At 36.8% G+C, this 22,841-nt stretch overlaps 1 protein-coding gene across 1 annotated transcript; it reads left to right on the top strand.

Moving 5' to 3' along the window:
* The first annotated feature begins 29 nt into the window (after window positions 1-29).
* Window positions 30-22,841, top strand: Mphosph10 (M-phase phosphoprotein 10). The gene is made up of 11 exons (XM_046435685.2): window positions 30-431; window positions 825-1,503; window positions 2,422-2,573; window positions 3,222-3,390; window positions 5,767-5,908; window positions 7,272-7,339; window positions 8,377-8,514; window positions 11,067-11,177; window positions 20,362-20,469; window positions 21,937-22,167; window positions 22,597-22,841. The coding sequence occupies exons 1-11, from the start codon at window positions 343-345 to the stop codon at window positions 22,744-22,746; spliced, it is 2,037 nt and encodes a 678-aa protein (XP_046291641.1). The 5' UTR covers window positions 30-342; the 3' UTR covers window positions 22,747-22,841.

The following is a 22,841-nucleotide window of genomic DNA, read 5'->3' as shown; positions in this document are numbered from 1 at the left end:
CTACTGTATCCAAAGAAGAAACGTAAAACGACCACGCGTCACCAGTTGTGGGCCCCTCAGGAAACCCAAACATAAAGTCTGGAGGAAATTCAACGATTCCTGGACTGACCAGTAGCTATTTTCTGTTTTCTGCCCCGCCCCACTACGCAAGCCCAGTGAAAGTTCTCACTCTATCATTGGCTCCGATTAAGGTGGGTCCGGAACCTAGGCACGACGGAACCTTCGGCTATGAGTTGCGGGTTACGCTAGGCACCTTTTTGCCGCGGAATTTCCGTTTTAGCTCTCTTCCGGGTCGGCTCTCTTCCCTTGCATGAGGTGCTGTATCTGGAGTAGCTGACGGCGATGGCTCCTCGGGTCTGGCGTCGGCGGACCCTGGAGCGGTGTCTGAGAGAGGTCGGTAAAGCCACCAGCCAACCCGAACGCTTTCTCACGTAAGTGCACGTATCCCGGGCTCGGAGACCAGTTCTCACGTGGGCGTGGGTTGCCGGCAGCCTTCAAATTCTGTATGGGAAGAAAAGGGAGTATAGATTATTTCTTCCCATATATCAGTTTATGCTTCCATGGCCTAACAACTCCTAGATTGCTTAGGGCCTCTGTATGTTGCTGAGACAGGCTTTGAATTTGTGATCCTCCTGCCTCAGCTTCCTGAGCTGCTGTGATTACAGGCATATGCTACTGTGCCTGACTCAGAATCTATACTTAAAATTCATAGTTTGTGTTTGATTTTTTTTGCACTTGAGTTGAATCTTATTTTTCTTTTAATTCAGAGGTCTGTGAAATCACTACCTATAAGTTTTATGTCTTTTGATCTCCTCCCCCAATAGGATTCAAGATGGATTAGCATCAAACTTCACTTCTTTAACAAAAGTTCTTTATGACTTCAATAAAATACTAGAGAATGGTAGGATTCTTGGAAGTCCTTTACAAAAACTTGTGATAAACAATTTTGATGATGAGCAAATTTGGCAACAACTGGAATTGCAAAATGAACCAGTTTTACAATACTTCCAGAAGGCAGTTAGTGAAACAATTAAAAATGAAGACATCACTCTTCTTCCAAAGAATATAGAGCAGGATTGTGAAGAGAATGGCTCAGAGATGGAGGCTGATAACCAGGAGAACCTAGAAGATTTGGAAGAGGAGGAGAAAGTGTCAGATGTGGGTGATAATGATCCTAAAGCTGGTGAAAAGCCTAAAAACTCAAGCAAATTTGATCAGAGGAAAAGCTCAGTTTTCAGTGATGAGGATTCTGATCTTGACTTTGATATTAGCAAATTGGAACAGCAGAGCAAGGTGCAAAATAAACAGCCAGAGAAGTCAAGGGAAAAGTCTATAGTAGATGACAAATTCTTTAAACTATCTGAAATGGAGACCTTTTTGGAGAACATAGAAAAAGAAGAACAAAAAAAAGATGAAGAGGAGAAAGAAGATATTGACTTTTTTGAAGATATTGATTCTGATGAAGAAGATGAGGAAGAATTGTTTAGAAATCAAAAACTTAAGGTAAAGTTATGGAAGAGGAGAAGAGAGAGTACTTTCTTCCTCCTCAATTAAGATTTTGTTCTGTTTCCTAAGAGAGATTTTAAGCACCTCAGAATTCATCAAGACACATATGAAGTATTAGATCAATTGAAAAAAAATTGGTGAAATTAAACTGAAGCTATCATTTCCTTGTCACAAAATAATTCTCTTGATAGATAGCTTAAGAACCATAATCACACATTAGAGGTATTCACAGGTTTCCCTCAAACATATTTTCAACAAACATGAAAAATAATTGGGAATGAAAATATTTAATACTGGAATGTAACAAACTACATGGAAGTGTAGATCCATGTAGGCAGGGGTGTTTTGGAAATAATTATAGTTAAAAGATTTAGAGATAGGAATAGTGGGCTCTTGTTTTGTCAATTATAAATAAGACTATACAGGCTGGGTGTGTAGCTCAGTGATAGAGTGCTTGCTTAGCACTTGTGAGGCACTGGGTTCTATCCTCAGAACCACATATAAAAATAAATAAAAGTATTGTGTCCAATAAATAAATAAATACTGTACTTACATTCAGTTTATTATATCTCGGTTCTTAATGGTTTTGTGGTAGTGTTATTGGTTACTAGTTTCCTGTAATTATTTTTTGGCTGGTAATGTTGAATTAGTCAAGCAATATATATATATGCCATATGTACATATGTACAAATGGATCTACACTTCCATGTAGTTTGTTACATTCCAATTCTTGTGGTTTTATAACAATGTTACTAGTTAGGAGTTTCCCCTAATTATTTTTGGCTGCTAGTGTTAAAGTAGGAAAGGGGTGTGGGTGTGTGTGTGTGTGTGTGTGTGTGTAGTACATGTATACACATGCATTTTTTATGTATTTTTCTGTTTTTCATTAAATGTTTTTAAAATCTTCTTGTTTAGTCAGATAAAAGTTCAAGAAATCTGAAATACAAAGATTTTTTTGATCCAGTTGAAAGTGATGAAGACATGGTAAATGGTGATGATGGGCTGGATTCAAACAAAGAAGAGGAAGAAATTGCTGAAGAAGAAGCAGAAGAAAGTATTTCTGAAACGTGAGTATTTTAAATAATCCTTTACATTATAAACTAGAAATGTACGTATGCTCATAATTGTCAGCTATGTTTGTCTTAAGCAGTTAAATTCTCAAATAGTAGATTCTCTAATTTCAGATTATCTCATATAGCTTGAAGGAACATTAGAGTTAATGAAGAAAAATATTTCTGGCAGTAACAGTCAAACCTTTGTTACAAGAAAGGAGCTTTTTTTTTTTTTTGAGTTTTGGTTTGTTTTTAAAGATGGTAATCTGTTTTTTATACCTTTATTTTATTTACTTTATGTGGTTCTGAGGCTCGAACCCAGTGCCTCACATGTGCTGAGCAAGTGCTCTACCACTGAGCTACAATCCCAGCCCTGATATGGGTTTTGTGCTAGTAATCCTCGAGGTTCTTTCTGTGAAATAAGAACTTTGTATTATAGATTGATGAATAATTTATTTGCACATATTGGGCCCTTTTGTTCTATTTCTTACATAGCATTTTACCTAAATAATTCCTTCTGTTGTTTTTAAATAACTTAATGACTTTGGAAGTTCTGAATATATTTGGGACATTAGAGATACAAAAGAACTTCAATAGAGGAAAATTGTATTTGTTTTCTAGTGAAAAGTTGTTTTTCCTTTGATACACATTTTGGTATTACAGGGATGAGGATAATGACCTTGAAGAAAGTGAAGATAGTGAACAGCATAAAGGCTCAAAAAGCGTGACCTTTGCTTTGCCAGATGATAAAGAAACTGAAGATACAGATGTGTTAAATGTAAAGAAAGATCCTGATGAAGTTAAATCCTCTTTTGAAAAAAGACAGGAGAAGGTAATTTTAAGAAATTTAAGAAATGTTTTATGTGTTTTACATGACTGTGGAACTCAGTCTGATCTATCATATTTTTCCTGTGGGAAATACCGACTATCCTTTAAGAATAAAAATCTTACAGCCACTCTAAAGCACAGTGTATGTAGATGCCACATTGAAGCTTCTAATTTGCAAAAGTCAGTTCCTGCATTTCTTAGCCTTGGGGGCCTTTTCTTTTCTTTTTTCTTTAGTTTGTTTCTTTTCTTTATGCCTGATGTCTTTATATACCCATGTCATGTCTCTCCAGCTTAGCCATCCCCTGAGCCTCTTGGTGTAACTGAACTCCTCTGGAAAATGCTGCCTATCTCTTTAAAGTGCTGTGTAAATTATTTTTGTGGGTGTTACATATAGCCTGTATTTTAATTAAAACCATCTCAAACACATCTTCCAAATTGATGGAAATTGTTTGCTTATGACATAATTTCAGGTAGATGACGTGTCACTTAATTTTAATAGAGGTAGTGTGGCTCCAGTCATTTGGCTTTATCATTTGTCCACCTTAAAATTATACAATTAGATCTCTAGATAGGGAATAGGTGTGGGAGGGAGAAGGGGAATAGCATGGATGGTAAAAGGAGACCCTCATCATTATACAAAATACATGAGGAAGATGTGAATTTGATGTCAACATACCTTATATATAATCAGAGATATGATAAATTATTGAATAATGGTGTATTAAGAATCGTAAAGCAATAAATAAATAAATAATTGTAATGCAAAAAGATTATACAATTAGAAATGAGAATAGGCAGATTATCAAAGATAACAAGATACTGGAATAATTATAAAAAGTATGAGAATCTGAATTAAATTCAAGATTGCCAGATTGTCTCCAAAAGAAATCTGAGGAAAAAAGCACCGTAAAAGAAAACAAATTTGAGTCTGGGGTTGTGGCTCAGCAGTAGAGCACTTGCTTAGCACTTGTGAGGCACTGGGTTCAATCCTCAGCACCACATAAAAACAAATAAATACAATAAAGGTATTGTGTCCAACTACAACTAAAAAAATAAAAATTAAAAAAAGAAAATAAATGTCTTCTCACCTCATTTCTCCCACCCTCCTCTGACAAATGAAAGCTTTGGTTTTACTGTGAAATTATATCAGACCTTCAAGAAATAGGTAATTTAATGCTGTTTAATTAATTTCCACATTAAGTAAAGAGTAAAGTAAAACTTCAAAACTTCTTTTTTTCTTGGGAAATTGTTATAATATGGAATGCTAACCCTGACAAAGATGAAAATAAAATATACACACACTCAGTCTCATTTAAGAATAATGATACAAAAATCCCAAATAACAAAGTGAAAAAATAATGCCATAAAAGCAAGTGGGTCTCATTCTATTGAATCATTTTAGGAAGTCTGATGTGATTCTTGGTTTTAAGAGGTTAAGGGAAAAAGTCTGTGTCAGAAAGACTTGCCAAAATTCAGTATTCGTGTCCTGTTTTATTGTTTGTGTTTTATTTATATATATATGTATATTTTGTGTGTGTGTATGTGGTGCTGGGAATTCAATCCAGGGCCTTGTATGCAAGGCAAGCACTCTATCAACTGAGCCCATTGTTATTTTTATACTCCTTATGAGATACAAATACATCTGTCCAAAAGCCATCATATATAATGGTAAAGTTCTAGAAATGTCTCTTTAAAATCAAAAGCTTCCATCATGCATGATGGTAAAATTCTAGAAATTTCTTTAAAATCAGGAATAAGAAAAGATATCCACTGTTACAGTTACCATTCCTTTAGAAATGTTAGCCAGTGTAGCCACAAAAGAAGAAAATAAGAGGTAGGAAAAACTAAAATGAAGGCACAAGATACTAGAAGAATCAGCAGATGAGCAACAGAATAGTTAGGAAAATTTAAGAGCATTCTGTAAGGTAGCTATACAAGCTGCTTTTTAATACACTAAAGTCTTCATAATTGTTGCCATTTAAAAGTTAAGAGAATTGGCGTGCATAGTCCCAAGAGTCAGGCTACATTAGCTATAAGTAATAAAATAAGTATTAAAAAACTAGAGAGCTCAGGGTATAGCTCAGTGGTAGAATATTTGCATATTCAAGGCTCTGGGTTTGATCCCCAGCACTGGCAAAAAAAAAAAAAAAGACTAAAATGCTCTAATAATTAAAACTGATACTGGACTGTGAATAGATAGATCATTTGGATAGAATAGAGCCTAGAAACACATCAAATGTTTACTAAACAATTTCCAATATTTAAGAATAAAACAAGTACATTGAGGAATAATACATTTCTTTCCCACTTTTAAAATGTTATGCCCTTTTACATGAGTATAAGTTTAATTTTTAAGTAAAAACTTTTGTCTTTTACCTAGATGAATGAAAAAATTGCATCTTTAGAAAAAGAGTTGTTGGAAAAAAAGCCTTGGCAGCTTCAAGGGGAAGTGACAGCACAAAAGCGACCAGAGAACAGTCTCCTAGAGGAGAACCTGCACTTTGATCATGCTGTCCGGATGGGTATGGTGTCCGCTGGACTTCTGTAGACTCTTCGTTTCTGTGTTTTTTGTATTATTCTGTTTTCATAGAAAATTTGGGGGGGACATTTCTTTTTCCCCAACCTTTTATAAAACGTGCACACATACGGAAAAGGTGAAAAAATAGTTTAGTAAATATCCATATGCCATGCCATTCAGTTGGATTCCCCAGTTATTAACGTTTTTGTTTTTTTTTTCTTTGAAGAGAGAGAGAAAGAGAATTTTTTTTTAATATTTATTTTTCACTTTTGGTGGACACAACATCTTTATTTTATTTTTATGTGGTGCTGAGGATCGAACCCAGCGCCCCAGGCATGCCAGGCGAGCGTGTTACCACTTGAGCCACATCCCCAGCCCCAGTTGTTAATGTTTTGCCATTTTTATCTTTTTTTTTTTTTTTCCCCTGGTACCACTAAGATATATCCCAGCGTTTTTTTAATATTTTACTTAGAGACAGGTTCTCATTGAGTTGCTTAGGGTCTCACCAAGTTACTGAGGCTGACTTTGAACTCATAATCCTCTTACCTCAGTCTCCCTAGCCGCTGGGATTAAAGATGTACGCCACTGTGCCCTGCCATTTTTATCTTTTTTCTCCTTACATGTATTTGTGATTGTGTATATGCTTTTTTTTTCTGCTGAATTGTTTGAAAGTAATATTCTAAGTCACTCTTAAATACTTTTATGTGTATCTTCCAGGAACTAGGACATTCTCCTGTGTAACCGTATTACTATTAGTCTGCTCAAATTTGACATTGCTATGCTAATGAAACCAATAGATAGATATCAGGTTTCTTCAAGTGCTCTGTTTATGAGGCTTGCAACCCGTCATGGCCAACTGAATTATAAACTTCAGCCTAAAACCCTAGTCATCTCATCTTTTTGTGCCCATTGAGTTCAAATGAGTTTCCATTTTATTTCAGCAAAAGAGAGAATGGAAAACAAGGGAAAAGCCCCCAGTTACATGGGATAGACGTATTAGCACTTATTACCACATATATTCTAATGTGGTTCTCAAGCTTGACGGAACATCAGAACTAAAACATGGACAGCTGTTCTCCTTCTCAATTTGTGATTCAGGAAGTATGGGGTCAGCCCAAGAATTTGCATTTCCAGCAAGTTCCCAGGGTGTTGCTGATGTTGTAAGTCCAAGGACCACAATTTGAAACTCACTCGACTAATATGTATCTTCTTAAATGAAAATGTGTGTATGGGCTGGAGTCGTAGCTCAGTGGCAGAGCACTTGCCCAGCATGCATGAGGCACTGGGTTCCATCCTCAGTACCACATAAAAATAAATGAATTAAATAAAAAAATAATTTTTTTTTTTTAATGTTGTGTTTCATTTAGCACCTGTGATCACAGAGGAAACCACCTTCCAACTAGAAGATATCATTAAGCAGAGAATACGAGATCAGGTCAGTAAGAATTAAATTGAACTTAATTTAGACTTCACTAAAATTTTTAGAAATAATATGAGAGGATTTAAGTAGGAGGAATAATGCTTTCTTCATTTCCGCTCAGTAATGTTCTTTACTTAGCTTTATGACTAGGAGCCAGGTGCAGTGGTGTGTACCTGTAATCCCAGCTATTTGGGAGGCTGAGGTAGGATAGTGAGTTACTTGGGCAATGTAGCCAGACTCCTATCTCAATAGAAAGCAGGGTCACAGGGTTGTGGCAGGGGAATAGTCTCAGGTTGTCTTCAGCTTCTATTGTGTGAGGTTCTGCTCTTCACTAGTACCCAGGAAAGACAGGCATTGTGCCTGAGGGGAGAAGGTAATCAGAAGTCATTGCCACCATCTTCCTTTCTAAGTTTTGCTGACCTGTTGAGTGGTGAGAGTGGTTACTGGTATCTTGACTTGCCATGGTCACACTTGGGACCATTGGTCTAGACATAGTATCTAGCATAACAAATAAAGAGAATGTCTTTTCAAATATTAGTAATCTAGGAAAGAATTTTTAAGAGTTGATCTGATTTTGTAAACTTCGAATAAAAGGTATATGACATGCACTATATGAGATGTCTTTAAAATGCATGTACAATGTTTACCTGAACTTTGTAAACTTCGAATAAAAGGTATATGACATGCACTATATGCGATGGCTTTAAAATGTATGTACAATGTTTACCTGAACTTGTGTCTAAAAATACAGGGATGTGAAGGGAGAGGGTGCTATATGCATAGTAGCTTAAAATTTGAAATGAAAAGATGAACACAAGGCTTGATTCTTCGACAAACTGTGACGAGAAAAAGTGGAATTAAAGTTGGTAACCAGAAGACTTATTTAAAATAAAGGTGAAAAGGATATCTAAGTTAATGTTCTCTTTGTTTTTCATAATCCTTTGTGACTTGAAGTTGCTTAAGTTGAAAATTACTCTTTTTTGCTCCAATTTTTGTGTAAGCCTGGGAATTATTGTGTTAACTTGTACTGCACTTTACCCTGTATATTTTAGGCTTGGGATGATGTTGTACGTAAAGAAAAACCTAAAGAAGATGCATATGAGTATAAAAAGCGTTTAACATTAGACCATGAGAAGAGTAAATTGAGCCTTGCTGAAATATATGAACAAGAATACATCAAACTTAACCAGGTAAGGAGGCCTCCAAGGCAATGCTATTATTATGAAAGGAACAAAAGAAGAGAGCCATTCATTTTGTGACTGTTGAAATCCTGAAATGGCCCTTCTGTCATCTCATATACGTGTGAGACAAAGCATGCTTGGAATATTGAGGTTATGATATTTCTACTGAATGCTTAGGATCAGGAGGTTTGCTTTACAATTAGACATTGATCACCATATACTTCTGCATCCTGTTACTAACTTTCCAGCAATTATTATACAGTGCTATACTTTTAAAAATGATTTCTTATTGATATTTTGAAGTTATTGATATATGATTTTGAATTCACCAAAGTAATCTCTGGTTAGACAGCAGGACAAGATCATAATTCCAAGAAGATTAAGTAATTGAATTATGTCTTCACTTTGGGTCTGTTGGATATGTGGTCAATATGTGACCATGTTTAAATTGTATTTTTTTTCCTGCAAGAGCCTTATAAAGTTGCTGTCAGATTCTATTAATTAATGCTACTCAAGCATTAACAGCAAACCAGTGTCCTGAAACTCTGTAAAGTGGAAGAACTAGAAATATTTGAATAAAATTACTTCCTGGCTGCCTTGCAACCCAAGGCAGTAGTTGAAGGACAGTGTATATACAGCTTGAGTCAATGCTTGCTATCAAGTTTTCTGGCTACTTTGAAGAGACTCAATAAATAAAGGAAATATTTGGTAACCATGAAAGATAAAATTAAATACTGCAACAACTTAATGCAACTTATTGCAAGTTGTAAAAATGATAGTTTTATTTTTCTCTTGAGTGTAGGTGGTCAATTATGTTTTTTGACAATGAACTTTGGAGTTCCTGTATATTAATTAAATTAGCCAGGCTAATTCTAGACCCATTCCATTAGAAGTCTAGGATGATGACCAGTATCCATTCTAAAAGTAATAAGCAAGGTGATAGTAAACAGCATGTGGATCAGCCTTACAGTTGTGTATGTAATGTGGATCATAAAAATTAAATATATGATTTCACAGATATTATTGTCTAGGATGAGGTGAAAAGACATGTATAGAATTTTCTGTCTTGCGACAGTGTTTCACTTGTTGTCCAGACTGGTCCAGGCTGATCTTAAACTCCTGGGCTCACAATGATCCTCTTGACTCAGCCTCCCAAGGAGCTGGAACTGTAGGTGCATACCATACCTATACCTGTCTTTAATAATTTTTAAAAAGTGAGTTAAGTTAAAAAAAAAAAAAAAAAAAGCAGTATAGCATAGTACCTGGACAGGCGCCGATGACAGACCTCAGAAATAATCTGGATGCTTCTCTGGCATCAGGGTCATGCTTTCATTTTCCTTCCTGTTTTAATAAAAACAAATAAACCAAAAAAATATTCTTTTAGAATAAGCATTTGGGGTCAAAAGAGAAATGTATGAAATTTACATTTTCTCCTCAGTAGAATTAAAATTGCTGTCAATTTTTTCAGTGTTGTTAATCAAAATAAATTTTTAACAAATTCCATATAAATAAAATGAAAGAAGTCCCTATAGTCCAAATGGGTATTTGGATAATTCTACAAAATCTAATTATTATTAATACTTTAGTTCTTTTTTTAAAATTTCCCTTGTTGACATGATACATAAAATTAAGTGAACAGTTCAGGAGCATTTAGTATAGTGTTGTGCAAGTTGTGCTTGTCTATGCTTCAGAAACATTTTACTGTCTCAGAATAAGCCCACTCTATTAAGTAGTTGCTCCTCATTCTTCCCTCACCCTAGCTCTGGACAACCACCAATCTGCATCCTATTCCTGTGAATTTAGTATTTTATTTTGGACATTTTGTATAAATGGAGTCATATGATATGTGACTGACTTGGCAGGTTTTCAAGATCATGGCATGTATCAGTACTTCTTTGTTATGGCTGAATAGTCTTCATTCGTGTGTGTGTGTGTGTGTGTGTATACATACATACATACACACACATACATACACACATCTGTATGCCACAACTTGTCTACTCATCCATTAATGGGCATTTGGTTTGTTTCCACCTGTTAGCTAGTGCAGATAGTGCTGTGTAAGTGTTTTTGTTTAAGTATATATTTTTAATTATCTTGAAGGAATATCTAGGAGTGGAAATGCTGGGCCATGTGGTAGTTCTCTGTTTAATCTTTAGTGGAGCTGCCAAACTTATTGCCATACCATTTTACATTTCTACAAGCCATACACAGAGTCTAATTTCTTCATATCCTCACCTTGTTACAACTTGGTATTTTCCCCTCTTCTTTCTAAATTATAGCCATCCTAGTGAAAGTAACTTAGTTCTTGAAAGAAGTAAATACCAAGGAAATTAAACTGTAAGTTCTAAATGTCAGCAGTGTGGTTTCTATGGCTCCCAAAGGGAAAACATCCCTTGTTGATAAGTGCTTATTGATAACTTTAATTTTACCTTTGCACTGTTTCTTTATAGCTGAAAGATTGGTGCTAAGAAATTGGGAATGTCCTCATTGGTCTTTATTGTTTTAAATATGATTTATTTTATCTTTTTGCTCTGATGTTGTTGACCTTATTTCCTAAGCAAAAAACAGAAGAAGAAGAAAATCCAGAACATGTAGAAATTCAGAAGATGATGGATTCTCTCTTTTTAAAATTGGATGCCCTGTCAAACTTCCACTTCATTCCTAAACCAGTAAGTGTGATAACAGTTTAATGTGTTGATACAGCAGACATGACTTTATTTATTTATTTTTTTTTTTTTAAATTTTTTTATTGGTTGTTCAAAACATTATAAAGCTCTTGACATATCATATTTCATACATTAGATTCAAGTTGGTTATGAACTCCCAATTTTACCCCAAATACAGATTGCAGAATCACATCGGTTACACATCCACATTTTTACATAATGCCCTATTAGTAACTGTTGTATTCTGCTACCTTACCTATCCTCTACCATCCCCCCTCCCTCCCCTCCCATCTTCTCTCTCTACCCCATCCACTGTAATTCATATCTCTCCTTGTTTATTTTCCCATTCCCCTCACAACCTCTTATATGTAATTTTGTATAACAATGAGGGTCTCCCTCCATTACCATGCAATTTCCCTTTTCTCTCCCTTTCCATCCCACCTCATGTATCTGTTTAATGTTAATCTTTTCTTCCTGCTCTTCCTCCCTGCTCTGTTCTTAGTTGCTCTCCTTATATCAAAGAAGACATTTGGTATTTGTTTTTTAGGGATTGGCTAGCTTCACTAAGCATAATCTGCTCTAGTGCCATCCATTTCCCTGCAAATTCTATGATTTTGTCATTTTTTAGTGCTGCGTAATACTCCATGGTGTATAAATGCCACATTTTTTTTATCCATTCATCTATTGAAGGGCATCTGGGTTGGTTCCACAGTCTAGCAATTGTGAATTGTGCTGCTATGAACATCGATGTAGCAGTATCCCTGTAGTACGCTCTTTTAAGGTCTTCAGGGAAAAGTCCAAGAAGGGCAATAGCTGGGTCAAATGGTGGCTCCATTCCCAGCTTTCCCAGGAGTCTCCATACTGTTTTCCAGATTGGCCGCACCAGTTTGCAGTCCCACCAGCAATGTACAAGAGTACCCTTTTCCCCACATCCTCTCCAGCACTTGTTGTTGTTTGACTTCATAATGGCTGCCAATCTTACTGGAGTGAGATGGTATCTTAGGGTGGTTTTGATTTGCATTTCTCTGACTGCTAGAGATGGTGAACATTTTTTCATGTACTTGTTGATTGATTGTATGTCCTCCTCTGAGAAGTGTCTGTTCAGGTCTTTGGCCCATTTGTTGATTGGGTTATTTGTTTTCTTATTGTTTAATTTTTTGAGTTCTTTGTATACTCTGGATATTAGGGCTCTATCTGAAGTGTGAGGAGTAAAAATTTGTTCCCATGATGTAGGCTCCCTATTTACCTCTTTTATTGTTTCTCTTGCTGAGAGAAAACTTTTCAGTTTAAGTAAGTCCCATTTGTTGATTTTTGTTGTCAACTTTTGTGCTATGGGTGTCCTATTAAGGAATTTGGAGCCCGACCCTACAATATGTAGATCGGCGCCAACTTTTTCTTCTATCAGACGCAGAGTCTCTGATTTGATATCTAGGTCCTTGATCCACTTTGAGTTAACTTTTGTGCATGGCGAGAGGAGGGGATTCAGTTTCATTTTGTTGCATATGGATTTCCAGTTTTCCCAGCACCATTTATTGAAGATGCTATCCTCCCTCCATTGCATGCTTTTAGCTCCTTTATCAAATATAAGATAGTTGTAGCTTTGTGGATTAGTCTCTGTGTCCTCTATTCTGTACCATTGGTCCACCCTCCTGTTTTGGTACCAGTACCATGCTGTTTTTGTTACTATTGCTCTGTAGTATAGTTTTAAGTCTGGTATCGCTATACCGCCTGATTCGCACTTCCTGCTTAGAATTGCTTTTGCTATTCTGGGTCTTTTATTTTTCCATATGAATTTCATGATTGCTTTATCCATTTCTACAAGAAATGCTATTGGGATTTTGATTGGCATTGCATTAAACCTATAGAGAACTTTTGGTAATATCGCCATTTTGATGATGTTAGTTCTGCCTATCCATGAACAGGGTATATTTTTCCATCTTCTAAGATCTTCTTCTACTTCTCTTTTTAGGGTTTTGTAGTTTTCATTATATAAATCTTTCACCTCTTTTGTTAGGTTGATTCCCAAGTATTTTATTTTTTTTGAGGATATTGTGAATGGAGTGTTTTTCCTCATTTCCGTTTCAGAAGTTTTGTCGCTGATATACAGAAATGCCTTTGATTTATGCGTGTTGATTTTATATCCTGCCACTTTGCTGAATTCATTTATTAGTTCTAGTAGTTTTTTTGTAGACCCTTTTGGGTCTTCTAGGTATAGAATCATGTCATCTGCAAATAGTGATAATTTAAGTTCTTCCTTTCCTATTTTTATGCCTTTAATTTCTTTCGTCTAATTGCTCTGGCCAGTGTTTCGAGAACTATATTGAATAGAAGTGGTGATAGAGGGCATCCCTGTCTTGTTCCAGATTTTAGGGGGAATGCCTTCAATTTTTTTCCATTGAGAATGATGCTAGCCTGAGGCTTAGCATAGATAGCTTTTACAATGTCGAGGTAAGTTCCTGTTATCCCTAGTTTTTCTAATGTTTTGAACATAAAGGGATGCTGTACTTTGTTGAATGCTTTTTCTGCGTCTATTGAGATGATCATATGGTTCTTATTTTTAAGTCTATTGATGTGGTGAATAACATTTATTGATTTCCGTATATTGAACCATCCTTGCATCCCAGGGATGAATCCTACTTGATCATGGTGCACAATTTTTTTGATGTGCCTTTGTATCCGATTCGCCAGAATTTTATTGAGGATTTTTGCATCTATGTTCATCAGAGATATTGGTCTGTAGTTTTCTTTCTTTGAGGTGTCTTTGTCTGGTTTCGGAATCAGGGTGATGTTGGCCTCATAGAATGAATTTGGCAGAGCTCCTTCTTTTTCTATTTCCTGAAATAACTTGAAAAGTATTGGTATTAATTCTTCCTTAAAGGTTTTGTAAAACTCCGCTGTATACCCATCCGGTCCTGGGCTTTTCTTGGTTGGAAGTCTTTTGATTGCTTCTTCTATTTCATCTATTGTTATTGGTCTGTTTAAGTTGTGAGTATCCTCCTGACTCAGTCTGGGCAAATCATATGACTTAAGGAATTTATCAATGTCTTCACTATCTTCTATTTTATTGGAATATAGGTTTTCAAAATAATTTCTAATTGTCTTCTGTATTTCTGTAGTGTCTGTTATGATATTGCCTTTTTCATCCCGTATGTTAGTGATTTGAGTTCTCTCTCTTCTTCTCTTCGTTAGCATGGCTAAGGGTCTGTCGATCTTATTTATTTTTTCAAAGAACCAACTTTTAGTTTTGTTAATTTTTTCAATAGTTTCTTTTGTTTCAATTTCATTGATTTCCGCTCTGATTTTAATTATTTCTTGCCTTCTGCTACATTTGCTGTTGTTTTGCTCTTCCTTTTCTAGGGCTTTGAGATGAAGTGTGAGCTCATTTATTTGTTGGTTTTTCCTTTTTTTGAGGAATGACCTCCAAGCGATGAATTTCCCTCTTAAAACTGCTTTCATTGTGTCCCATAGATTCCGATATGTTGTGTCTGTATTTTCATTTATCTCTAAGAATTTTTTGATTTCTTCCTTTATGTCTTCTGTAACCCATTGATCATTCAGTAACATATTGTTCATTTTCCATGTGATGTAGGATTTTTCCTTCCGTCTTTTATCATTGATTTCCAGTTTCATTCCATTATGATCAGATAAAATGCATGGTATTATCTCCACCCCTGTATATTTACTGAGGGTTGCCCTATGGCATAATATATGGTCTATTTTTGAGGAGGATCCATGTGCTGCTGAGAAAAAAGTATATCCACTTGATGATGGTTGATATATTCTATATATGTCAGTTAAGTCTAGGTTGTTGATTGTGATATTGAGTTCTATAGTTTCTTTATTCAGCTTTTGTTTGGAGGATCTGTCCAATTGTGAGAGAGGTGTGTTGAAGTCACCCATAATTATTGTGTTGTGGTCTATTTGATTCTTGAACTTGAGGAGAATTTGTTTTATGAATGTCGCAGCACCATTATTTGGTGCATAAATATTGATAATTGTTATGTCTTGTTGGTGAATGGTTCCTTTTAACAGTATATAATGTCCTTCCTTATCCCTTTTGATTAATTTAGTCTTGAAGTCAATTTTATTCGATATGAGGATGGCCACCCCTGCTTGCTTACGACGACCGTGTGCATGGTATATTTTTTCCCAACCTTTCACCTTCAGCCTGTGTATGTCTTTTCCAATCAGATGTGTCTCCTGGAGGCAGCATATTGTTGGATTTGTTTTTTTAATCCATGTTACCAGCCTATGTCGCTTTATTGGAGAGTTTAAGCCATTAATGTTTAGAGTTACTATTGATATATGGTTTGTACTTCCAGCCATGTTTGATTATTTATCTTCTTTTTTTTTTTTAATTTAGTTTGTTTCTCCATGGTTAGCTTTCTCCCCGCCCTCTGTCTTTATAGAGGCACTTCCCACTATGGTTTTGGTTATTGTTTTTCATTTCTTCCTCCTGTAGTGTTTTGCTCAAGATGCTTTGCAATGCTGGTTTTCTGGCTGCAAATTCTTTTATCTTTTGTTTATCATGAAAGATTTTTATTTCGTTATCGTACCTGAAGCTTAATTTTGCTGGATACAGAATTCTTGGTTGGCATCCATTGTCTTTCAGTGTTTGAAATACGTTGTTCCAGGATCTTCTCGCTTTCAGCGTCTGTGATGAAAAATCCGTTGTTAACCTTATTGGTTTACCCCTGAATGTAATCTGCCTCCTTTCTCTTGTAGCTTTTAGTATTTTCTCTTTGTTCTGTATATTGGATATCTTCATAACAATGTGTCTTGGCGTTGGTCTACTGTGATTTTGTGTGCTCGGTGTCCTGTATGCATCTACAATTTGTATATCCGTTTCCTTTTTTATTTCTGGAAAGTTTTCTGTAATTATTTCTTTCAGCAGGTTACTCATTCCCTTGGTTTGAATCTCTGTACCTTCTCCTATCCCGATGACTCGTAGGTTTGGTTTCTTTATGTTATCCCATATCTCTTGGATGTTTTTCTCGTGGTTTTTAACCAGCCTTTCTGAGTTGGCTAGGCTCTTTTCAAGATGATATATTTTGTCTTCATTATCTGATGTTCTGGCTTCTACTTGCTCCACTCTGTTAGTGATACTCTCAATTGAGTTTTTAATTTGGTTTATCGTTTCCTTCATTTCTAGAATTATTGTTTGGTTTTTTTTTATAATCTCAATCTCCTGATAAAGATGCTTAACTTCTTCTTTTATCTGTCTATGTAATTCATTTTCAAAGTGTTCTTTCACTGTTTGGATTTGCTGTCTCGTATCTTCTTTAAGGTTCCATTCCATCTGTCTAAGGTATTCCTTGAGTTCTTTATATGACCATTTTTCTGCTGACTCTAGGTCCTCCTGAATATTTAGGCTGTCCTTCATTGTTTGTACTCCTTTTCTTCCTTGCTTTTTTATGCTGCTCATGTTACTTCTTGTTCTGTTTGACTGCTGAGTTACTGTTTACTCTTATAGATTTATTTGATGCTTGAGAGGAAAGATATTAGAAGGGAAGGGAAGAAGTCACTAAAGAGAATGAGAGTAGGCAGGTAGAATTCAAGGAAGGGGGAATAAGAAGATTGAAAAGAAATGAAAAGACAAAAGAAACAAGAATAACAAAGATTAGATAAGAAAGAAAGAAAAGACGAAAAAAAAATTTTAACAAAAATAATAGTGATAATAAAAAATGAAAATTAAAATTAAAAAAAAATAATAATAATAAAATAAAAAAAAATTAAAAAAAATAGAAACATTGAAAAAAAATTAAAGAACAACAACAAATAAAAATTGAAAATGAAAGAAAAAGAAGAAAAAAAAGAAAAAGAAAAGAAAAAAAATGATAATAATAATAATAATAAATGCAGTCCTAGAGTTCTATTAACTTCTCTTCCAGTAGGTGGAGCTGTGCCCACTGGGCCAAGCTTCTCCTCTCAATAGGTGGGAACCATTCACTGTGCAGCAGCTCTTTCTCCTAGACTGGGCGGGTCTCCAATCCTGAGTGTCTAGGGCCTTGTCTTGTGTTTCCTCAAGCCAGGCCGTGCTCACCTGTGGTGCTCACCACAATACTGGCTACACGCCAGGTCTGCTGCTCCTGGGAGCCCTGTTTTCATGAACACCTGGGCTCACTCTCCCTGTTTGCCTCCCTCAGACCCTAAGTTTGTAGAGCTTGGGGCTGAGATCCCCCAGCGAATTTGCTTGCCCTCCTGTAGCCACGCCCCCGGTAGCTGGTGCAAGAGACCTCAGTTGTCAGCACTGGTGGGAGCGGTAGCCGGGAGTTCCGCACCGCGAGTCCCGCGCCACTCCTGATTCCCTCGGTCTGGTTATTGCGTTCACAGGAGAGCTGGGAGTGGCCCTTAAGGTTTCCCCGCTGTGTGGAGAGAGATGGCTAGGGGATTACACACCTGTCGCGCTGGTTTCAATGCAGTTATCTCCTCCGCCCGTGACGCCATTTCTCTGCCATGGTGATATCCCATGCAAATGGTGACCATTTGTTCCCTTTGCCGGATGACCAATGCAACGGGTGGGTCCTGACTGTCTCTCCCAATCCCCGTTTCAGTCCTGTGGCCACTGCCTATGAAGGCTCGGTTGGCTTTTACCTCTGTAAGTTCCTAAGGGCCGGCCAATTATTTCAGCGGGATCGTTAGTGCTGAGTCACACGAAGCAGGCGAACCGGAGCTTAATTGCCTCCGATTCGGGCTCTGTGTGTGTGTTCTGAGGGGCCCAGCCTGTACACCCCAGATCCACGTCAGCTCAGCATTGCCTAGTGATCCTGAGCAAACAGCATTTAGACAGTTTACGGCTCCCTATGCCCGCGCAGTTGAAGATGTCAGAGACTTGATCTCTCTGCGCCTGCCACCATGTTACATCTCCTCAGTGATATTCATGTTGCCCTTACAGCTTCCTGGTATAAGCAAGTTCTTGGGATTATACAAACTGCTGCTTCTGTTTCCAGTCCAGATTTCTAGAAATGAAACTCTGGGCCGCGCTGACGAGCGTCCGCGCTTGTCTGCGACCGTAGCAGAGCCGCCCTGGCCTCCGCAGCTCTTCAGCCCGGTGCCAGGCCCCAGGGGCCCAAGCGGCTGCCGCCGCGGCTCTCCGTCCCCCTCCTCCGGAGCACGGGTCCCCTGGCAGGGGGGTGCAGAACGACCCCAGAGCAGGCTCCGCCCGAAGGTGCAGCGGCGAACAGGCCACAGAGACGCTCGAGGCTGCAGTCCAGCCTTCGGAGGACAGGGCTCGGCACGCAGCCCAGCTCCAACCTCTAGGTGCGGCTGCCGGACAGTGTATACAGAGCCATCAAGACAGCAAGCAGAAAGCAAATGGCGGCTCCCGCGGAGTGGATTTTCGGCACAGAAACCACAGCCCCGCCAGCAATCCCAATCCACAAACTCTCCCTGTATAAAAAATATCCAGACATGACTTTAATAAAACTTGCTGAGCTTTTGTGAAACTATTTATTTGGTTTCAGAATTTAGACCTGAAAATTTCTCCCTGTAAATTACATTCAGGACCTGTATTCTGTCCCCATTCCTCCTCCCTTTATCTGTTATTACTTTGTTAGTTCTCTTTTCATTCCATAGTACACTTGCAAAGATTGGGCTGGTTGTTCCCTATTCATGTTTAGGTTGACACAAAATGTGTGTGATATTTCATTATTGTGTTCCTCACCCTGTCCCAGTTCCTAACACAAGGAAACCCCCAAGCATTTTTTGAAATCTTGGGACTTGAAGGAGGAGTGAATGTGTATCTACTTGACTAAGTTAAAAAAAAAAAAAAAAAATATATATATATATATATATATATATATATGATTTTTTTTCTTCTCCCCAGAAATGTATATTGCCAGTATTGTTTCCCCCTTGATATTCCTTTTTTCATATTTAGATTGGTTTTTCACATGCTGTCTCTGTAGACTTGATTTACCAATCATCAGCCATCATTTTTTGTTGTCTTTATACTGTCTCTTTTTGCTTCATATTTTTCTTTAAATTGTAGACTAGAATACAATATCCCTAGTAAATAATTGAAAAATGGTCCAGTGGAAGAAATGATTTCTCTGACATTCTGACATTTCTCTCTTACTTAAAATCCAGGATCCTGTTGTTTTTCTAGCTTATTCTTTGTTGGGAATTTTCCTGGGGCAAATACTTCCCTAATTAACTAGAATATGCACAGGACTGTGAAAAGGAAAATGAGTGGTTAGAGGAGTTGTTAACCTGCTTTGCAGTAGTGGCCTGGTCACCTAAGTTTCAGTCTTGTTCTTTCCCATACCCCAGTCTTTCCCTGACTGAGGCAATAGAAGTGTCTGAAGTCATTCTCTTGCTCTTCATTCTTTGGTGTTCCTCACAGGGACAAGTAAGAATTAGATACAAAGAACACCAGCATGAGTGCTCTTTTATTAGCATGAGTGGTATAAATCCTATGTTAACTTTTGAGTTTCTTTGGTACTTTCAAAACAAGAAGGGGAGGTGGGGGACAAAAAACAGAAAGTAAATGGCTTTTGAGTTAGTGTTGTATTATTTTCTCCTTTTCATATTTATTATGTTTGATTTATTTTGATACTGCTTTAGTTTTTCAGCGGTCCAATGCCATTTCATATTTATATTTATGAAGATTTATTTTCAGAAGCTGGAAGATGAGAAAATTTCTTTATCAAATAGTCTGTACTCCCACCATTATGTGCAACTAAAATGCACCAATTAAAAATGTTGGGAAAAAAATAGTCTGTACTTTTACTCTTGTTCCCACAAGCATTTTATTTGCATCTTTCTCTGTATATGTGCCAGCATTTTTTCCATAACCAAAGGCAAGATAATATTAACAGAAATCAACTTTTTTATAAAATCATAGATAGGATTTTTTGAGAACGTCCATATAGGTGGCAGATGGGACTAGTTTATTAACAGATGAAAGAACTGGTGTTTGAATATGGCAGAAATGTCATGTGAAACTGTAGAAATAAATGCTATTGGAATGATTTTGTGACAAAAGACCCTAAATTACTTCATTCTTATAGGATTTCAGAGGCATCCTGTGCTGCCCACTAGTACTATTACAATTCCAGTTAGCTTCAGACCTTGGCTGTCAACATATTTAACATATTAAATAATTTCTATAAAATATTATATATGTGTATGTGTGTATGTTACGGCTATTTCTGACTTCCCATTAAATGTATTATCTCTCTTCAAGCCTGTACCAGAGATTAAGGTTGTGTCAAATCTGCCAGCTATAACCATGGAAGAAGTAGCTCCAGTGAGTGTCAGTGATGCAGCCCTCCTGGCCCCAGAGGAAATCAAGGTAAGAAGCCAGTGTTGAAACATTCAATATCTGCTTAGAAGTTAGTTGATTATTGCCAGATCTCCCTTTGTTGAATGTCATTTTCCTTGAATTTGTATTTTTTGTTCTAATTTATGTTAGCTCTTTCTTGGTACAGTCAGTTCTCCATATCTGTGGATTCTGCATCCATAGAGTCAACCAACCATAGATTGAAAATACTCAAGGGAAAAAAAAAATTGCATCTGGCTTGGTGATAGAGCACTTGTTTAGCATGTGTGAGACACTGCAAAAAAAATTTAAAAATAAATAAAAGAATCTATAGTAAACGTGTACATACTCTTTCCTTGTCACTGTTCCTAAACAATGCAGTATAGCAGCTATTAGCATAGCATTTATGTTGTATTAGGTATTATAAGTCATCTAAAGATGGTTCAAAGTCTAAGAGAAGATGCACATAAGTTACATACAAATGTTTAACCTTTATATATGAGGAATCTGAGCATCTGTGGAACCTGCAGTGATCTTGAGCCAGTCCCTTGTAAATACAGGAGAATGAGAACGTCATCAAACTGATGCTATGTTATGATATTTAAACCCTAGTCTCCATCTTCACTCATTATTAGGAGGGAAAGGTATGAGAATTATTACAAAAGCAGTTTTAATTATCCAATCAGAATAATTATTTGTGATAATCAAATGCGAATATCAGCAGTGATGTTAAGTTTCAAACAGATTGTTTATATAATAACATTAATTTAATCAGCATCTCCCCACTTGTTCTATCCATGTAATGCTCATCAGCAATGAAATCTGGAGTAGAATAGAACATTTGGATATTGGAAGAAATCTATGCCTTGTGAACATTGAAGCTCTTGCCTTATGTAATAATGATGGTTTCTTTTAGGCCCTCATCTTCTGGCTGGTTTAGCAGCAGGCCTTCTGTTTTCCTCCTCAATTTCTTTTCTGTTGCTACAGCCATCCTTATGTTAATCTTTCCATCTGTATGCAGGTGACAGCCCTGGCACCTAAGGAGAAAAGAGGAAATTGATCCTTACTAAAGTGAGGTTTCCCTTCCCTCTCTGTCCTCAGTCTCTGGGAACCTTTGACCTCAGCCCAAATGGTTGTCATTATCACCCTATTGGGACAACCTCAGGCATTTCCCTGAAGCCCTTGCTGAAGTCTAAGTGCTGCAGAGGATTTGCTTTGCTGGTCTGTAAACTTGAGTATCTAACTCTCCATGCTGCCTGTGTAATTAGTTTGGAGGCTGAACAGTCTATGAGTCTGTCCTGTCAAAGAAAACATTCTAGGTTTTAGAGTTAGCAGAGCTGTCTGAAACATAGGCAGGGATTGCTTTCTAGCCTCATGTGCTGTACCATAGACATACAGCACCTTGGCTACCTACCATTGCAGTTTCCTCTTTTACTTTTTGATTCCCTGAGTTGATATTAGGTTAGATTAATTGATACATTGGTGGTTATATTTTACTAGGAGAAAAATAAAGCTGGAGATCTAAAAACAGCTGCTGAGAAAACAGCTACAGACAAGAAACGAGAACGGAGGAAAAAGAAATATCAAAAACGTTTGAAAATAAAGGAGAAGGAGAAACGGAGAAAATTGCTTGAAAAGAGCAACCCAGATCAAACAGGGAAATACACGAAAGCAGTAGCATCAGAGAAGTTGAAACAACTGACCAAAACTGGCAGAGTTTCCTTATTAAAGGTAAGGGCAAGGGAAAGAAAACTACTGCAGAGACCTTTGAGAGCAAGTGAGTGGTATGCATTGGGCTGTCCCCTTTACTTGAGTGTCTGAGCCAGCAACACAGCCCACCTGTGGTACTAAGGAGAACACTGTTGACTTAGCTGCAACATTAGCCTTAAGCGTTATTGAGTTATTCCTGTAGAGTCCTCAGAGTAATCTGGGTCCTCTACCTGTTTTTCTTCCTCTCTCTTAAGTTGCAAGAAAGTTAGAGTAGTATAGAATGTATAGAATACCTCTATGCTAATTGATGTATTATATTGTAATTTTAGTCTATTTTCCTATTTATATTTTAATACATTGTTTTAATCATAACATACTTTTATATTTTGGGTTGTTTTTCCATGTGATCATATACCTTACAGTATGAGCATGTATTGTTTTTAATTGCAGGATGAAGGAAAAGACAAGGCCCTAAAGTCATCTCAGGCATTCTTTTCTAAATTACAAGATCAAGTAAAAATGCAAATCAGTGATGCCAAAAAAACAGAAAAGAAAAAGAAGAAAAAACAGGATATTTCTGTTCATAAATTGAAGCTATAGTATACTGTGAATATAATATATATATTAATGTATAAGCTTATATTCTGTCATTGTTTTTTTTATAATAAAATTAATGAGATCCTTCTTTGCATTAA

This window comes from Marmota monax, unplaced genomic scaffold (genome assembly GCF_021218885.2).
Source record: "Marmota monax isolate L192 unplaced genomic scaffold, Marmota_monax_Labrador192_F-V1.1 WCK01_AAM20220418_F8-fsc00005, whole genome shotgun sequence".
NCBI classification, from domain to species: Eukaryota; Metazoa; Chordata; class Mammalia; order Rodentia; family Sciuridae; genus Marmota; species Marmota monax.
The sequence above is the reverse complement of the archived record's forward strand: the minus strand, read 5'-3'. Positions and strand labels throughout refer to the sequence as shown.